Below are 16,845 nucleotides of genomic sequence, written 5' to 3'. Positions count from 1 at the left end.
TCTCAATACAGAATCAAAAGAAACAAGTTGTTGACAGATCTGTTTATTTATATATATGGTCAATGAATTAGTCATTTTGCCAATTGATTTGTGACTTAATTGGCTTTCATTGAATTGGAAGGGCAGCTGGGGACAGCCCAGAAAAAGAGACAATGAAATCTGCAACACTCCAGTGGGGAACTGGGCCTTGAGCAGGGAGAGAGAGGGAGGCACCAGGAATGGACGTGGCCTGGGAGCTGAGGGGGATGTGCGGATGGGGGAGGAATGGGCAAGAAGCACTGATTCTGCGGCACCTCTCTGAGGATGTATAGCCTTGACTATGATTAAAAAGTAAAGAACGGTCTTCCCTTTTTTTTCTCATTTGATCCTCACACAGTCTTGTGAAGCAAGGCAAGTCTTTTAATTCCATTTGCAGAAGACTAAACAAGCCTAGAAATGTGGTTTACCAAGATTAAAGTTAAGACTTTACAAAACTTAAAGCTCAAACCCAATTTTTTAGAGTCTAAGATCCATGTTCTTGTCTGTTTCACAGATGAACTCTCAGTAAAGGACAGACTGACCCAGAGGATGGACCACTACGTTCTCAGTGCTTTGCACACGGTAGGTGCACAGAAAATGTATCTTTAATAAATGAATAATGATGATGACAGCAAGGATGATAATAATTAAAATAGCTAATGTATATTGAGTTTGCAGGAATTATTTAATTTTCAACCATATGTGATAGTTCATATTATTAAACCCATTCTGCAACAGCATGATGGAACCAACAGACCTTGTAATGAAGCATGAAGAAGAAAATGCTGGACCAAGCAATGCTTTTCCCCCAGGAAAACTGCAGAGAGTAGCTTGATTGTGTAACAGGAAACCGCGTCTGTAATCCAACCCCTGGGTCCTCAGTTTATACTCAGGTTCCTGGGCCACGTGGTTCAAATATTTAGAGAAATTCTAAATAGCCCAACTGTGCCTGTTAGCTATTTGTCCTTAGAGGGGATGATGTGAGGAAGGGCTCACAGCCCTCACCAGTTTCCAAGTCCCAGGGCTTTGCCTGTCCTGGTGCCTCGCCTATCACTTCTGCCCCATCCTCCACTCCGCCTGCACTTGTCCGATTGTACATGACCTCTTTCCTGGAGACAAGTATCTGCTTTCTCATTTCAGCCTGCCCAACACACCACAACCAGGGCAATCTGCTTCAAGAGGATCTCAGATCACAGTACTCTCTTGCTCAAAACTGCTGCGGGACTCCCCAGTACCTGGGAGCAGAGGGTCTCAAACAAGAGCCTGCCTCAGAGCTTGTTGGGCCCCCTCCCCAGAGTTTCTCATTTAGTAGGTCTGGGGTGGGACTGAGAATTTGCATTTCTTGTAAGTTCCCAGGTGGTGCTTGTGCTGCCCAGGCTGCTGGCCCAGGGATCACACTTTGAAAAGCACAGCTTTAAATAAAAGCCAAAGGCCTCAACCTGGCATTCCAGCCCTTTCATCATCAGGTGGCAGTCCTCACGTCCTGCATCTACTTCCATGAAATGTCTTATGCACATTCCGCTGTTAACAGTTAGGGCCGCCACGTGTGTTCCTGCCTCTGCATATCCACTCATGCTGTGTCTCTGCCACAAATGCCTGTGCCTCTCCGCCTTCCCCACCGTTGCCCCAGCTTCTCTGTACATCTGTGTCTTACACAGATCCTTCCCCCTCTGCTCCAAGCCACCTGCTTCAGGAAGCCTTTCCTTACTTCTCTGAGCAGGACAGGTTCATTCCTTCTTTGCTCTTAGAATAATTTATCAGGTCCTCTCTTCTAGTGCTTATCAATTTCAACCTCAATGTCTGGTCCTATACGTCTGTGTTTTCTGTGCCCTGCTGGAATGTGGGCTCACACAGAGGCAGGGTGTAGCTGAGCTGGTTCGAGTCTCCTCCCTGCTGCTTACTAGCTGTGTGAACCACCACACTCACCGCAGCCTCTCCAGATCTTAGTTTCCTTCCTCATCTGTAAAAGGAGAGGAATAATAACCTGCGATGGTTTTTAGCATGTCTGAAAGGGCTTTGATACCCCTTTCCCTGAATATGGCCTGACCTCGGTGATGCTCGCAGCTGATAGAATGCAGTGCAAGTGATGCTACGTGATTCCGAAGTGAGGTCACAAGAAGCCGGCCAGCTTCTGCCTGGTTCTCTTGGGCTGCTCCCTCTCGGCACCCAATCACTCTCCATGAAGGACCAATGCAGACGTTCCAGCTGACGGTCCCAGTGGAGGTTCCGCGACAGCCTCAGCAGCCAGACCTGTGAACCTCAGGTGACTTCGGCCCTCACTGTCGCCTGAGACACGTCCATGGAGCGCTGCCAGCTGAGCTGAGTCCACCCAGAGCCACGAGGATGGGTAACGAAATGATTGTTCCTGCCGCACGCCACTAGATCTGGGGGTGATTGGTTCAGCAACAACGGATAACTACTCTACATGCTTATTTGAAAAGTTAAATGATACAGTGAAAGAGTTTGAGTACAACCTTATACAGTAAGCACACTGAGAGGAGGCGTCTTGGGGTGCATGCACTCGGCCATCCCCTCAACCTGACCCACATTAAAATTTTAGGTTTTGCCTATATGCCCTCTTCCAAGTTGTCTACTCTGTCACACAGATTAGACCCATGGTACACAAGGCACAGACTTCTCCCAAAGCTCAGAGCAAGGCAGCAGTTCTCTTGACGGTTGGTCCTACCCAAGACCTAGGACAAATGTGACCTTGACCATCCCCTCTTGTCTCCAGTAAGGAAGTGCATTCAGAGGCTGTGTGATGATGCCGGGGCTCTTGGCACAGACATGATCTTCAATCTGTACTTCCTCTGGCTCCTTAGATAATTATCGGGAAACTTTACCCTGTGTCTGATCCTGGTTCTCAAAGGGCCATTGTGGATTTTATAGTGGGCAGGCTGGAAGACATGGACCCACATTCCTTGACACGCTTTCTGTTGAGAGGTGGTCTACACCCCCTCCCCCTGAATCTGGGCTTAACCAACAGAGCATGGAGCAGTGACGCTCTGTGACTTCTGGGGTTCAGCCAGAAAAGGCCCAGATGCTTCAGCCTTCCAATTAGGTCTCTCGGGATTGTCCCTCTTGAGCCCCTAGGTGTTAGGGTTCTCTAGAGAAACAAAACTAATAGAAACAGAACAAATAAACAGAACTAATAACATGTTTTAAGGAATTATCTCACCTGATTGTGGAGCCTGGCAAATCCAAAATCGGGAGGGTAGGTGGATAGGCAGGCTGAAGACCCAGGGAAGAGTTGATGTTACAGTCTTGAGTTCCAGGGAAGTCTGGAGGCAGAATTCCCTCTTCTTTGGGAGAGGTTAGTCTTTTTCTCTTAAGGCCTTCACCTGATTGGATGAGGCCCACCCACATTATGGAGGATCGTCTGCTTTATTCAAAGTCTACTGATTTAAATCTTAATCTCACCTAAAAAAAACCAAAACCAAAACCACAACAAAACAAAAGAAAACAAAAAAACGCTTCACAGTGACATACAGACAGTGTTTGACCAAATATCTAGGTACTATGGCCTTGTCAAGTTGACACATAAAATCAACCATCACAGGCCCTTTCACTTGGAATCCAGTGGCCAAGAAAGGCTACAGGGAAAGGCGAGGCCTTCATGCCGTGGTTGGCAGTCACAGTGGAGCTTAACCTGCCGGCTGTCTAGCCCAGGTGCCAGACATTGAGAGAAGGCACCTCCAGCTGACTCCAGTTCAGCCCTCAGCTGTGAGAATCACTCCTGCCCATTCAGTTCTTTCCAGCTGAGGCCCCCAAGTGCATGGAGGGGAGACCAGTCACCCCCTTCTTCCCTGTTCACACTCATGAGCCACAGACCCCATGAGCACAGTGAAGTGGTGGTGAAGTGGCTTTACGGCACTGTGTTTGGGATGGTTTGGTGGACAGTAACACATAACTGAACTACTCACATCTTTAGGAGAAATATTCCTACGTAGTCCTCAAATATTGCTGAGGGAGGATTTTGTTGGCATGGCTGAAAGCCTATAGCTCCCCAAACAGTACTCATTACACCAAATACTAAGACTTCTCACCTCTTCCTGTCTCATCTTTCTTTGTTTTCCTTCCCCAGAAATACAGCATTCTCTGAACCAGCTCAAGAAATCTCAGTTTTAAAGTATTAACTCCCAAGTTCCCCTCATTTCATCTTCTCATGTTCCACTGAACCCTCAACAAAAGAAGTCTATAGGATGGATCACTTTAAAGCTTTAAAAGGAATCCAGTTATATATAGGCTCTGGAATTTATATTTGATAAATTACTTAGCTGAGGCTATGTCGGGGGTTACTCTATTAATAAAAAGAAAAAAAACATCATAATTACTTGAGTTAGTGAGTGTTTCTTTCCATCTACAAGGGCTCTCTTGTGAATTTCACAGTTTCCCTTGAGCTGGCTGTGAGCCACTTGTAATGAAGGACACTGGGAACATACACAAATAATAAGATTGCTTTGGAGGGAAATACATTTCTTTAGGAAGGGAAGAGAAAGGAACAGGCTATTTGTTTCCCGGACTCCACTGCCCAGCCCAGACCGGTGTAAAGAGCCATGCCCACTTTTGTTGAGGGGAGGGAACAAGGGGATGGAAAATCTGGCTCTCCACATCCCGCTTGCAGAAGGACTCTAGGCTCATCCTTTCTCTTTAAACTTTTCTGAGCAAGAATGTTTGGAAAAATGTCATTAGAACCTTGGTGTATCTCTAAGATATGAAAATGGGATTGCAGTGGGCAACATGGGGCACCCTTTCCACACGGGGTGTAAATGAGTCACAATCCAACTGAGAGAGGCAAGGATGACTGTCAAATGAATTAGACGAAGGGGAATCCTTGATTCCACCTTTTCCCCTGAGGGAGCGGGGAGTCTCAGAGTCCTGCTTTCTAGTCCAAACTCAGCTCTTGGTGCCATTTCTTAAAAGGCACCTAAAAAACTTGAACAGTACGGAAGAAATCCATGGCAATAGTGAAGGAATTAAAAGACACGTCCTAAAGGAAAGAAGGGGACAGAATGCAAGTTAGTCCTCAACAAGACCTGTCGCCCAGGTCTCTCTCATCACCTGCAGACTAGGGGAAGAAGGGTTGAGGTGCCGAACGGCATTTGAGACGTTGGTCCACTATAGAAGTTCTGATCAAGACTTTGACCGCATGTAGATGGGAGGAATTTCAAATGCCTTGGATGAAAGAACCAAGATCCAAAGTTAACTTACCAACCCAGAAATATGTACACAATTTAGCAAGCCCTACTGCAGAGAAAAAGACAGGTGAGAACTTGAAAGCCTTGGGCATGCAGCAATCATGCATCTTAGGGCTGCCTTGAAGGTTACTGAGATCTTGGGGCGTGTAGATCAGCTACAGCCTTCCGAATGCATGCACACTTCTCCTCTGCACTGCTCAGGGACCAGCCCTTTCACCCCACGTTTTGGAGACTGTCGGTCTGAAAAGGCAGAGCCCCAGGGGCAGAGGACAGGGCAGCCGTGGGTGCACGGGCAGTTAAGAGTGCCTCCACAGGGTGCCAGCCACATGTGAACCTGGACGTGGCAGCTGCCCAGATCTAGCTTCCCAACCCGACCTGCCACATCTCATTTCTTAGTTAAACTAGCATAGCTTCAGGGCATAACTTTTCTTGTATTTAACTTTCTGTACTTTCTTCCAAGGTGGGGCTTGGAAGCATCATACTAACATAGATTCCTCTGAATTGCCTGTACATTGTTAAGTTGTCCCTGGGTCTCTTTGGGGGAAGAATCCCATGACATTTTTAGGGGGTGGGGGGACTCTGAAAGGTTAAAAAATTACGTGTCCTATACTTTTAAAAATTAATCAATCTGTTCTTACAGTCAGATTCATACCAACCACTCATCCCGCCCAAAAAGTGCCTTCTTAATACAGGGTCACCTGGAACTTGACAGAACACAGGACGTGCTTTCGAATTTCAATAAATTGGGGAAAGAGAGAACTTGGATTTCAGGGACTTGAAGGAAATGACAGGAATCTGCCACGAACTCTTAATTAGTGTACTGCATGTTGAAGCTCACGATTATTTTTAATGACCTCGAGTAATGAATCCAAAGTTTAAAAACACCAAAATTACTTAACTGGCAATAAAATCAGAGTGCGTATTGGAAGAGCAATTATTTATTTCTGCTCTGGAATTCTTTTGAAAGGGTTTGGACATACTGACCTCCCTGGGCGCAAGCTGGTCAGATGGAGTTCCCTGGTGACGATGTCTCTTTAAGGAACGTTCATAGTGAGCTCTGAGGAATAGCTCCCCTTTTAGTCTGGATGCTAGGAGAAGGCAGCAGGCCCAGGAGATAGATATAGATATAGATATAGATATATGTGTGTGTGTGTGTGTGTGTGTGTGTGTGTGTGTGTGTGTATACACACCACATCTTCTCTATCCATTTGTCTATTGATGGACAATTAGGTTGCTTCCATATCTTGGCAATTGTAAATAAAGCTACAATGAACACTGGAGTTCATTTCTCTTTTCAGATTAGTGCTTTTGTTTTCTTTGGATAAATACACAGAAGTGAAATTGTTGGATCATATGGCAGTTCTATTTTCAGGTTTCAGGTACTGTTTTCCGTAGTGTCTATACCAATTGACAATCCCACTAATATTGCACAAGGGTTTCAGTTTTCCTCTTGTACAGGGATGGGGGGAGAAATAGGGGTACCTGTGTAATGTGGTGACTTTGATGAGCAAGTTAGCCCATGTATGTGAGATGCTCAGCACAGGGCCAGGCACACAGTAGGACATATGTGTACGTGTCAAATATCAAACCTTGGCTTGAGAAAGATTTAGCTGGCCAAATGCATTGGAATGGAGGAAAACTGAAGAGGGGGACAAATGAAGATGCCACCGCATAGTACTGTTCGAAGAAGAAGACTTGAGTTGGGGAGGCAGAGAGGGGACAGGGAAGATGGCAGGGGTGGGGCTCACTGGGCTTCACAAGGGAGTGATTTCCATTTAGGTGGATGTGGTGTCTGTTATCAATTTATTCACTCAGTGAACAGCCATTGATCACCTGCTGCATGCAAAGGACCCAGTAATGTGTGGGGAGGTGGAGGAATACTGCAGAAATACAATTGCTTTCCAAGCAATCCTTCTATTTCTCATTTTTGATGTATTCCTTCTATCTCTGTATATTACTTGATGCTCAGAGGCCAGATTTCAGGAAGTTTGAGGAGTTGATGGGGCATCAGGCTGGAGGTGGTAATAGAAAATGTGAGACTGAATTTTGGAAGTGAAATGAGGACAGAGTGGAGACTTGGGGATGATTTACATGGAACAATTGGGCTAGATAAGCTCTGTGCGGGAGACTGGATAGGAAGCAGGGAGAAGAGGGCTGGAGAGACCCGGCAGGGATGGCGCTAAGCTGCCTTATCTCTCTTCTCCTCAGAGAGCACACACTAGAAAACGGAATTTCTGACGAGACCCGTTTCTGGAAAGAGAGTGCTTCTGACTCGGGTGTTTGCAAGCAGGGGCTCCACGGAAGTTCTAACCTATGAAACTTCATATGTTCATCCCTTCAAAGTACCTCTAGCTTTTCAAAGTTCCATTTTGTTTAGTTGGTTTTACTTCAGAGAAATTGCGTAATCACTCAGCTCTTCCTTTGCTTCTTCCTCTGTGTCTCACCCTCTCCTTCATTTTCCTCGTCTTATTTTCTTCCACTTTTCACCCTTTTTCTCATGTATTCCTAGTCCCTCCCTCCCTCCCCTCTCCTCTTCTCCCCTCCCTTCCCTCCCCCATGGAGGTTGAGTCAGGAAGGAGGAAAGTGTCCACACTTTCCATTTCGTTTTCCTGCACCGGAGCTGTGGCTTCAAACCAATAGAGAAACTGTTTGGGAGAAAGAGACCTCCGAGGATTCGGCCCTTATCAAAGGCACATCAGCGTCCGGGCAGTGGACTTCCTGTTTACACAGCTCTCCTCCTCTGGGGAGGCTCAGCTGAGCCTGGCCAGCTGTGGCCTGGGCAAGCCGCCTAGCTCCAAAGCCCGGCGTCCCACCGGTTGGTGTCGGGCTCAGGCTTGCTGGAAACCCGCAGCGTCCATACCTGTCCCCCGCCACCAGCGCTCTCCACACCTGAACGTCCTCGGTTTCTGAATACCCACTTCCCCCGCATCCCCAGTCTCTCTCCGTCAGGTGCACTGGGGGCCTGCACTCTTCAGAAGCCAGGCTGGGACACTTCCTACCTCTATTCCCCTGTTGTGTAACTGGTCCACAGGGGGCCTGGGCTTCTCTGGGCTCTCTGGCCTGGAGCCAGGACCCCCGTGTCTCTACACTGCAAGGCACTTGGGGAATCATCACCCATCCTCACCTATTTATTTAATCCCTGCTATGTTCTCTTCACTGTCCTAGGGGCCTGGTGCACAGGTGGAAATGAACAGGCTCTCTGCCCTTACACGCTTACGTTCACAGACAGACGATGAGGGAGAAAATGTCAAGTGATAAATGGGTTGGGGGCAGTTAGGGTGCAGGCAGGACTGAGGAGGAGAGGGGCTTTGCTTGAGGACCAGAAGAGGGCTCCCTGGGGGGACTTCTTTAAGTTGGGGGTGAAGAGGGGGCAGTGTGGGAAGATGTAGGGGGCAGTGCTCCAGGCAAGGGAACCCTAAGTACAAACGTCCTGGTCCTGAGGAGAGAGCACGTGGGGCTTGGTCAAGGGACAGAGAAATGGTGGGGAGATTGGATCTCAGGAAACAGGTGATGGGGTGTTTTTTGATGAGCACTGGATGGTAACCAGAGGCAGAACTTCCTGAGCCTGTGCGTGGGCTCTAGAGAGATGCTTGAATTTTATTATAAAGGCACAGAAAAAAAGCATTGGAGAATTTTACTCAGAGAGAAGGGTGTGAACAAATTTATATTTTAAAGATCAGTCTGGCAGCTGGGAGCTGTTGGATGCCCAGTAGAGGTGCCATAGAGAACCCCACTGGTGGACACGTGTCCTGCAGCCGGGCCTGGGGTTGCATAGTGGACACCAGGAGCTGAGCCCCGAGCCACGCGGACACTACACCCATGATCTCCGTGATCCTCCCACAGACCTGGGCCATAGATGTGCAGAGGGAGAGTGGCCAGGGAAGGGCAGAAACAAGAGTGTGACACAGTCCATGGGGACCAGCTGTCCTTCGAGTGCCATCCCGAGAGCCTCCCGTGCGAGCCTTTGCTCCCAGTACATGGGGGTTGGACAAGGAAGTGGCTTCGGTCTTTCAGGCCTGGAGACGTATAGCTTCAAGGCGATCATTCCTACCTTCCCCTCCGATGACCCCCTGATGGACAGGGTCAAACACATAGTGCTTTTTCCACTAAGGCCCTCTGACCGTGGAGGAGTGGTTGGATGGACGGAGAGGACAGGGTGCCTTTATAGGGGAATTGCCCCGTGTCCTGTGGGAGCGCTGAGCTTGAACCTCATTCAGGAAAAGACTGTTCCCGAACAGCAGACGTTTAAGATGGCAGCCCCAAAACCGCACTGAGCCAGACACAGAGCCCTCAGGTGACCGACAGCAGATGCTTGTCCCAACTGACCACCAGGCTGGCGGTTGGAGTCCTGGGAAACTTACTGGAGGGAAGCTTTCTTCCTCAGACATCAGGTGGTAACACTTCTGGGTGTGAAGTGACCTTTGAATGACTATAGATCCCCAGACTGCGGATCTTCTGCCAACCGTGGCAAAGCCCTTGAGAGGAGGGCTTGCCACCCCAAGGCAGAGCAAATTGGGCCTCAGGTATTTCGGGACCCTCAGCTGAGGATGGACAGAATAGGGGCTGAAGACCTTGAAGCAGCCCAGGCTAGACTGGGACCAAAAATGCCTCTTGCCACACATGCCATGTGAAAAACTAGAAGTGTGTATATCGTCATCCATCTTACTGTACTCATGATTGCTCAAGGTATGGAATAGCATTTATAATAATTATATGAGAATTATCTCCATGTTTTGAGGAACTGCTGGGTGCTCATTATGCTAAAGATTGAAAATATATTATCTCATTTAATTCTCTCCACAGCTAATATTCTGCCAATGACAAGGTTGGAGTTCAGAGAAGTTAGGTGACTTCTCTGAGGTCACACAGGCTGGAGCCCAGGTCTGCCTAACTCCAAAGCCTGGCCTTGTAGCCTCTGAGCTTGATGTAGACCTTGAAATGAATGCAGACTAAAGTTATAACCTTCTCACTCCAGAGGGTGAATTGGAGACGTTCTTGGCAAATCCTTTTGCATCATCATAATTCGCTGAGTTAAAATCTTCCCCTGGGTATTTTATGCACAGATGCAGGGACCTGGGTCAGTTCTGTGTCCCCTTGGGGGTTGAAACCTGGGCCCAGAGTGAGCCAGGTCAGGGAGCAGCTCTCCGCCCCATGCAGCATACTGACTGCTGCCTTTCCTTGCTTCTTCTTGCTGTTTACTTCTTCTGCTGTGAAAGTAACATGGGCTTGTTACAAGAAATGCAAACATCATGGAAAGATATAATCTGAAAATGTGAAAGTGAATGTAGCAATCAGGGTCCCAGCAGAGATGAGACGGCACACTCCAGTTAACGCCATTTCAGGAGAGTTTAATAAAGGAATTCCTTACAAAAGTGCAGGCGGGACACAGAGTCACCTCCCCTGGAGAGGGGGGAGGGGCGGGAGCAGTCACCAGATACAGAGTCAGGGAGCAGGCCTGGACAGAGGGACAGAGTTCCCACCTTCCATCAGCAGAAGCGGGGCGGGGGGCTGGGGGAGGTGGGGTGACTTGGCTCAAGGTTCCAGGGAATAAACATCCCGTCGTCCTCAGCTCCTGCTGGTGGTGCCGACAGTGGTGCTGGCCAGGTTGGTTCCCAGGGCAGAGGTCAGGCCCAAGAGTGTGGGACTGGGTCTGGAAGGTGACAGAAGATATTCCACACACTGCCCCAGAATCCCATCCTATAAAGTAACCTCTATTGGCAGCTGTGTCTCTAAATACCATCTTAGGAACTGAGTCCTCGAGACACTCACTAAACCTGGACCGTTCCTCCCAACCAAAGCCCCGGCAGCCCACTGCCCTCAAGTTCTGCGGGGCACTGAGTGAGTAGCGTGAGGTCTGCCATATACACGCAGAAAATCCCACTAATCAAACGAGAGCGAAAGAAATTAATGAAGAGGAAGCGGGAGCAGCAACCCAGAGGCTGGGTCCACAGTGACAGGCTGAGAAGAGGCGGAGGATGCCCACGGCTGAAGGCAGCGAACGGGCAGGACACCTGCCCCAACAAGGCTGCAGGACTGGTCCTGCCTCTGCCTCTGGACACCCCTCCCACTTCCACGTGCCACTCTCTCCCCGCAAGCCCTGAGAGCTTCCTGGGCAGCCCGGTGAGGTATAGGCAAAAGCAGGTGTAATGAGGCATGGGGGCCCAGAGGCTGTGTGAAGCTATTAGAGAGTTTGATTTAGTTTTCAAACAATCCCTGGGGCTTTGCCTTTTCCTCAAGGCAAAGCATCCCAGGTCCAGAGCACAGGCTCGCTGTCATGCTGTGCTCCCGGACCTGCAGCGGCACATCCCCTGGGACCCGTTAGAAATGCACCTGTTTAGGTGTCACCCAGGCCTGCTGAGTCAGAAGCTCTGGGGTGCTGCCAAGAAATGTGTCCTAAGAAGCCCTCTGATCATCTCTCAAACTTGAGCACCTCTGGTCTGCAGCAGTGATTTCCCACCGTGAGTTTCCCTAAGAGCAAAGAAAGTACTGCCACCTGGTTCCCGCCCCCCGCCTCTGATTTTGTTGGTCACAGTCTGGGAATCGTGGTCCTAACGTGCAGCTCGGGCTGAGCCCCTGGCCTGGGCCTTCCCCCAGCAGGACTCTTGCCTCTAGACTTGCTGTTCCTATCTCTTTGCTTTCCTGTATTTCTTTTACTAAATCCTCTTCTTGGATTTGCCTTCTCTTTTTTTCAGCTACTCACCGAAAACAAGTTAGGGTGATAATCGTCTTTCCAAACATGTACTGTGAAAAAAAAAGTGCCTAAACAAGATAGATCCTTGTGAGCAAATCCTCTGGGGGTTTTGCACAGTATGTTAAAAATAATATATTAGATTTTTCCTAACGCTTCAGCCTGTAGTCTTGGGGACTTACAGTGTTCCATATGAAACTTGCCAAGTGATTTTTCTTTTTTAATAAAATGAATACTATAGTTTATGTTAATGTATTAACATACATTACAAATGTAACCACATGAAAGTTTTTAGAGAAATATTAACTTACCACATTATTCAAATTATGCCAATTTGACCAATGCAAAACCCTCAGGGCATGTAAGCAACAGCAATGAAAAAGGTACTGCTTTGTAAATAGTTAACAGGAGACAGTTTTGCTGCCTTCCTTCTTGGGATAGTAGGTCAGGCTTTGGCTAAAGAGAAGGTAAACAAACTTGGACTTGGCTGTGTGACAGGAGAAAACTTCCAGAGAGACAAGACCGAAGAATGCCAGCTGCCCGCAGAGGCTGTCCTATCAGGGACGGCTGGGGTGCGGTGTGGAGGAGAGTGCCTGCTGGAGCTGGCAACCAGGGGGAGGACAGACCACAGACACAGACACAGACACATGAGCAAGGGAGTGAAGATGGTGTGGAGATCTGTGCGTTGTGAGGGAAACAGGGTGGAGCACAAATGGTTATCAGGGAGGCATCTTGGTGCAGGGGAGGGTCCAGCTGAAGGCTCAATAGAGCCATGGGGTGGAAGGTCGGGGAAGACGCTTGGCCAAAGGAAAGATGCATTTGAGGACCCTGGTGAGATGGTGTGATTGAGGATGGGGAAGCGAAGTGGGGCTGCAGAGGGGAGCTGTGGGAATTTCTTGGAGGGTTTCAACTAAAGGATGTTAAGATCCACACAGAGCATTTTTATTTAGTGCCTACAATGAATTCACACTTTCTTGAGCACACAGGGAACCCCAAAGCAAGGTGAGGCTGATCTTTCTTCTCCAGAATCTAACACGTTGCTACCTTTGAGATACTTTTCATTCTTCTGTGAGGAAAGACACTGAATCCAAAATCCTAAAAGTCTCGAGACCATTACAAAGGCTCTCCTCACATTGTTTAAAATTAAATGTTTAATATTATTTTGTAAATTTTGTTTTCCTTCCATCCATTTTCATTTTTGCTTGGTTTTTCCCTCCAGGCTCTTCTTAAATCGCTGCATCTCTTTTCTCACCATGGATGACGCCCACCGGCCGCGTCCAGGGAATCAGGTAGCCCTTTTTGTTTCTCTTTCTGGATGCTGGGAAGTGCAAAGGTCCGAAAACATGCCTTCCCTTGTCCTAAGCATTGGGGGCATGCCCAAAGAGTCACAAATCAGGCTGGAGTTACTCCCAAAGACTGGCAGCAGCTCCCTGACTCATTCAGTTTGGGTTTGGCTGGGTCCCTGAGATGGGAGTTCTCAAAAGTGTCTTTAATTCCAGCCACAATTCCAAGCCCTAACCTGCCAAAGGTGCCTTCTTCTGTCTTTTGTTTCACTTTTTTTTTTTTTTTTTTTAAATTTTATTTATTTATTTATTTATTTATGGCTGTGTTGGGTCTTCGTTTCTGTGCGAGGGCTTTCTCTAGTTGCAGCAAGTGGGGGCCACTCTTCATCGCGGTGCGCGGGCCTCTCACTATCGCGGCCTCTCTTGTTGCAGAGCACAGGCTCCAGACGCGCAGGCTCAGCAGTTGTGGCTCACGGGCCTAGTTGCTCCGCGGCATGTGGGATCTTCCCAGACCAGGGCACGAACCCGTGTCCCCTGCATTGGCAGGCAGATTCTCAACCACTGCGCCACCAGGGAAGCCCCCTTGTTTCACTTTGATAGTGAATTGTGTGAGCATGTGAGCACAAACAGTGGGGAAGTTGCATTTAGTTGCTGGAAACTTCACAAGTTTGTTCCACTTTGATCTGATTCCTGTAAAACAGCCCACGGTGTGTGTTGGGAGAAGAGATGCAAGTCATTTCCAAGCTGCCTTGGACCTTCTGTATATGTTTCTAAGCAACCTCTGGGTGGAGACCCGTTTGAGCGGTGGGTGGCTTAGGTTGAGGGGACGAGGTGGAGGACTCTGTCTTATTTTACTTGGAAACCATTTTTAATTAAAAAAAAGTTTTTGCATAGGAGGCCACCTGGCTGCTCTGAGAAAGGATCTGTAACACTGGCATGAGGTGGCGCTGGGGTCCCCTGGCAGGACAGCTGGTGAAATGAAATTGCTGAAGCTGGAACAGTTGGGAGTGAAGGATGAAAGTCGGGAATTTGAACTCCCAAGAATACATATGTTCAACACTGTGGAGATCTGTGGTTTGTGAACCCTCAGCAAAATTAAGAAATGGTAAAATCCAGATAAAAGAATTTCAGTTCACAGACAAAGGAGCAAAAATGCTTTTCAAACCACATCCTCATTAGCAGACTCATAATCAGATGTGCCATGTGTGCTGACATGTCACAGGGATGGGCAACTCTAAGGAGCTTCTGGGTCCAGCCCAGGGCACAGTTCTCAATGCTTCCAGAGCTGCGGGTCAGGGAGCTGCAGCCGGTGGCAATTACATAACCTCAGTTGTTTGTTTAAATATTTTCTTCGGCAAGTAATTAAAATTTCTTGCAATGAGTGAGCGGTGGACCCAAGATGGAGACTTAGGAGCTGGAAATTTCCATGAAATTGGGCAGAGCTGGTGACCCTTGATGATGGACCCAGGGGAACAGGGCCCAAAGCCCTGGATGAGTGGGAAATCTTGGAGAAGGGCTGAGCTAGGAGCTGGGGTCCCTGAGGATGGGGTGAGACTACAGACAGAGAGCAGCATGGGGATGAGGAAGGGAAGGGAAGCAACAGGCTGAGCCCAGGGTGGGTGGACTGGGGGCCTGTGTACCCTAAGGCCAAGGACAGAGCCTAATCACATGAATCTGAAAAGATTCCTGAATCCTGGCTTCATGAGAACGTCCTGCCCTGGGTACTTCAAACAGCCCAGGCCACCCCAGGAGGAGCCCACTGGGAGACAGCCCCAGGGAAAAAGCTGAAAGGGGGGTGGGGTGGGCTTTAACCCTTTATCCCAGCCTGGTCTCCAGCAAAGGAACAACCTCAACACAGACAGCTGAGCGGATGAACATCACCAAGAGCCCCTGGCACTTCATAAAGATATGGGTTTGATTACAAATGGAGGACATAGGAGGCAGCCCTGAAAAATGAAAGAGCCTCATGTTGGCAGCTTTGAGGGGCAAAACCAGGGAGGGGAACCCCAGCTCAGCACTGCACTCCTTGGAACCCAACATATCAAGCTGCAAAGCCCCCATTGCTAGCCTTCAAACGCACACCATGCAGAGATGGGATGGATCTGGTACGCGTCTGCTACTAATCCTGTGTGGCCCTGAGCAAGTCACTCCCTTTCTCCCAGGTTGAATGAGGTCGCAGATCTAGAGCAGCCAGCCCTGTGTGGCACATAATCAGCGCGTGGGGAACATTAGCGGGCATCATTTTTGTCCTTATTATTCCTGTTATTCTTTATCAGCCTCTACCTTGGCTCCCTCCATGCCACCTGCTCAGGGCAAGGTCTAACTGCCCCCCTTTTCCAACCCAAGAATGCATTTCTTTCACCCACACTCCTGAGCCCATGGCTGCGCGTGGCTGGGGGCATGTCAGTCAACAGGGTCACGTGCAGGAGACACTTCTGCATACGTTGCATGTGCAGACCCCATGAGAGTCGCCGTCACGTCACCCCTCTATCCCAGGGCAGCCCCCAGCTAAGTGGATGGTGAAAGAGTGTCCACTGCCTTTTAGGCTCAGAGTGACTCCCTCCTGTCATCATAACCCCTCCCCACCCCAGCACCTCCCTTTCACCCCTCCATGGCTGATGGTTACTTCTGAGACACACAGGAAGGAGGACTAACAGGTGATACAGATGGTGCAATAAAACACGTGGAGACTCAAGGTTCTGTTACTTTTACGCACATGGCTTGGGAAAGTGCTTAACTTGACTTTCCTGATACGCAAAATAGGAACACCATCTCCCTTGCAGTGAGCACCCATTAGTGTGTGTTGTGTGCCGGGCACAAGGAAGATGCAATGAATGCAACGTTGGTACCTTCCCTGCACTCAGGCGCCTGCCCTGCCCACCTCCAGGGCAATCCAGGGCTGTCCCTTCTCCCCTCTCTGTGAGCTCCAGATGAGGAACCACAGACAAGGAGAGCAGGGCTCAGGGAGGTACAGAGGCTTCCCTGGGTCCCCAGTGTGGTCTGGGACAGGTGGGCATTGACTGTGGGTCCAGTGACTCTTCAAAAGCTCTGTGGATTCTGATGTCTCCTCTTCCTGGGCCAGCCGCCCTATCTTGTACCTGGCCTCTGGGGAGAATGAGGCTCCCAAGGCTGGGCCAGGGATTCAGATACCCCAGAAAGCAGCTCTGGTTTGGGTGAGCAGAGGAGATGAGGGCCAGGGGAGGAAGTGGGACAGGGACCTGAGGCTTGCTCAGGCTTTCCTGAAGGGAAGGGAGGAGAAAGAGGGGAAAGAGAGCTGGGAGAAGCAGGCATGAACTTAGCGGAGTCCACAAACTCATTCATCCTTTGATAAGGCGGCCATACAATTTATCATTCAAACTAGGACATTCTGAGAGAGAAAGGGCACTATTAGTGATTTTGTTGGGACAATAGGCAGACACTGGGACTGTTTGGGCACATCCGGGGCCAGGATCGCTCCATTTTTAAGGACACTGAAAGGGCATCTTAACAGCATCACTGATACTCTTTATTGCCCGGGGGACTACTCCCTCTGGCTTCACTCTTTGGGAACCTTGAGATTCAGGCCCTCCCCTCTCTGGGACCCAGGCTCCAGGCCCTTGCTCCTTGGGCTTCCCGAGTACAGACCAGGCTTGGGGAGGCCAGTTGGGGTCCCCTTTGG

General features: G+C 49.1%; 1 protein-coding gene across 1 annotated transcript in view; it reads right to left on the bottom strand.

Moving 5' to 3' along the window:
• Positions 1-10,543: 10,543 nt before the first annotated feature.
• CXCL12 (C-X-C motif chemokine ligand 12) overlaps positions 10,544-16,845 on the bottom strand; it is a 28,632-nt gene continuing 22,330 nt past the window's right edge. Inside the window, exon 4 of the mRNA XM_082407076.1 lies at positions 10,544-10,866. Coding sequence (XP_082263202.1) covers positions 10,782-10,866 — 85 coding nt within the window. The 3' untranslated portion in view covers positions 10,544-10,781. The remainder of the gene's footprint in view (positions 10,867-16,845) is intronic.

This window comes from Balaenoptera borealis (assembly GCF_965194805.1).
Source record: "Balaenoptera borealis genome assembly, chromosome: 10".
Taxonomy (NCBI): Eukaryota; Metazoa; Chordata; class Mammalia; order Artiodactyla; family Balaenopteridae; genus Balaenoptera; species Balaenoptera borealis.
This window is presented reverse-complemented; position numbering and strand designations above follow the sequence as displayed.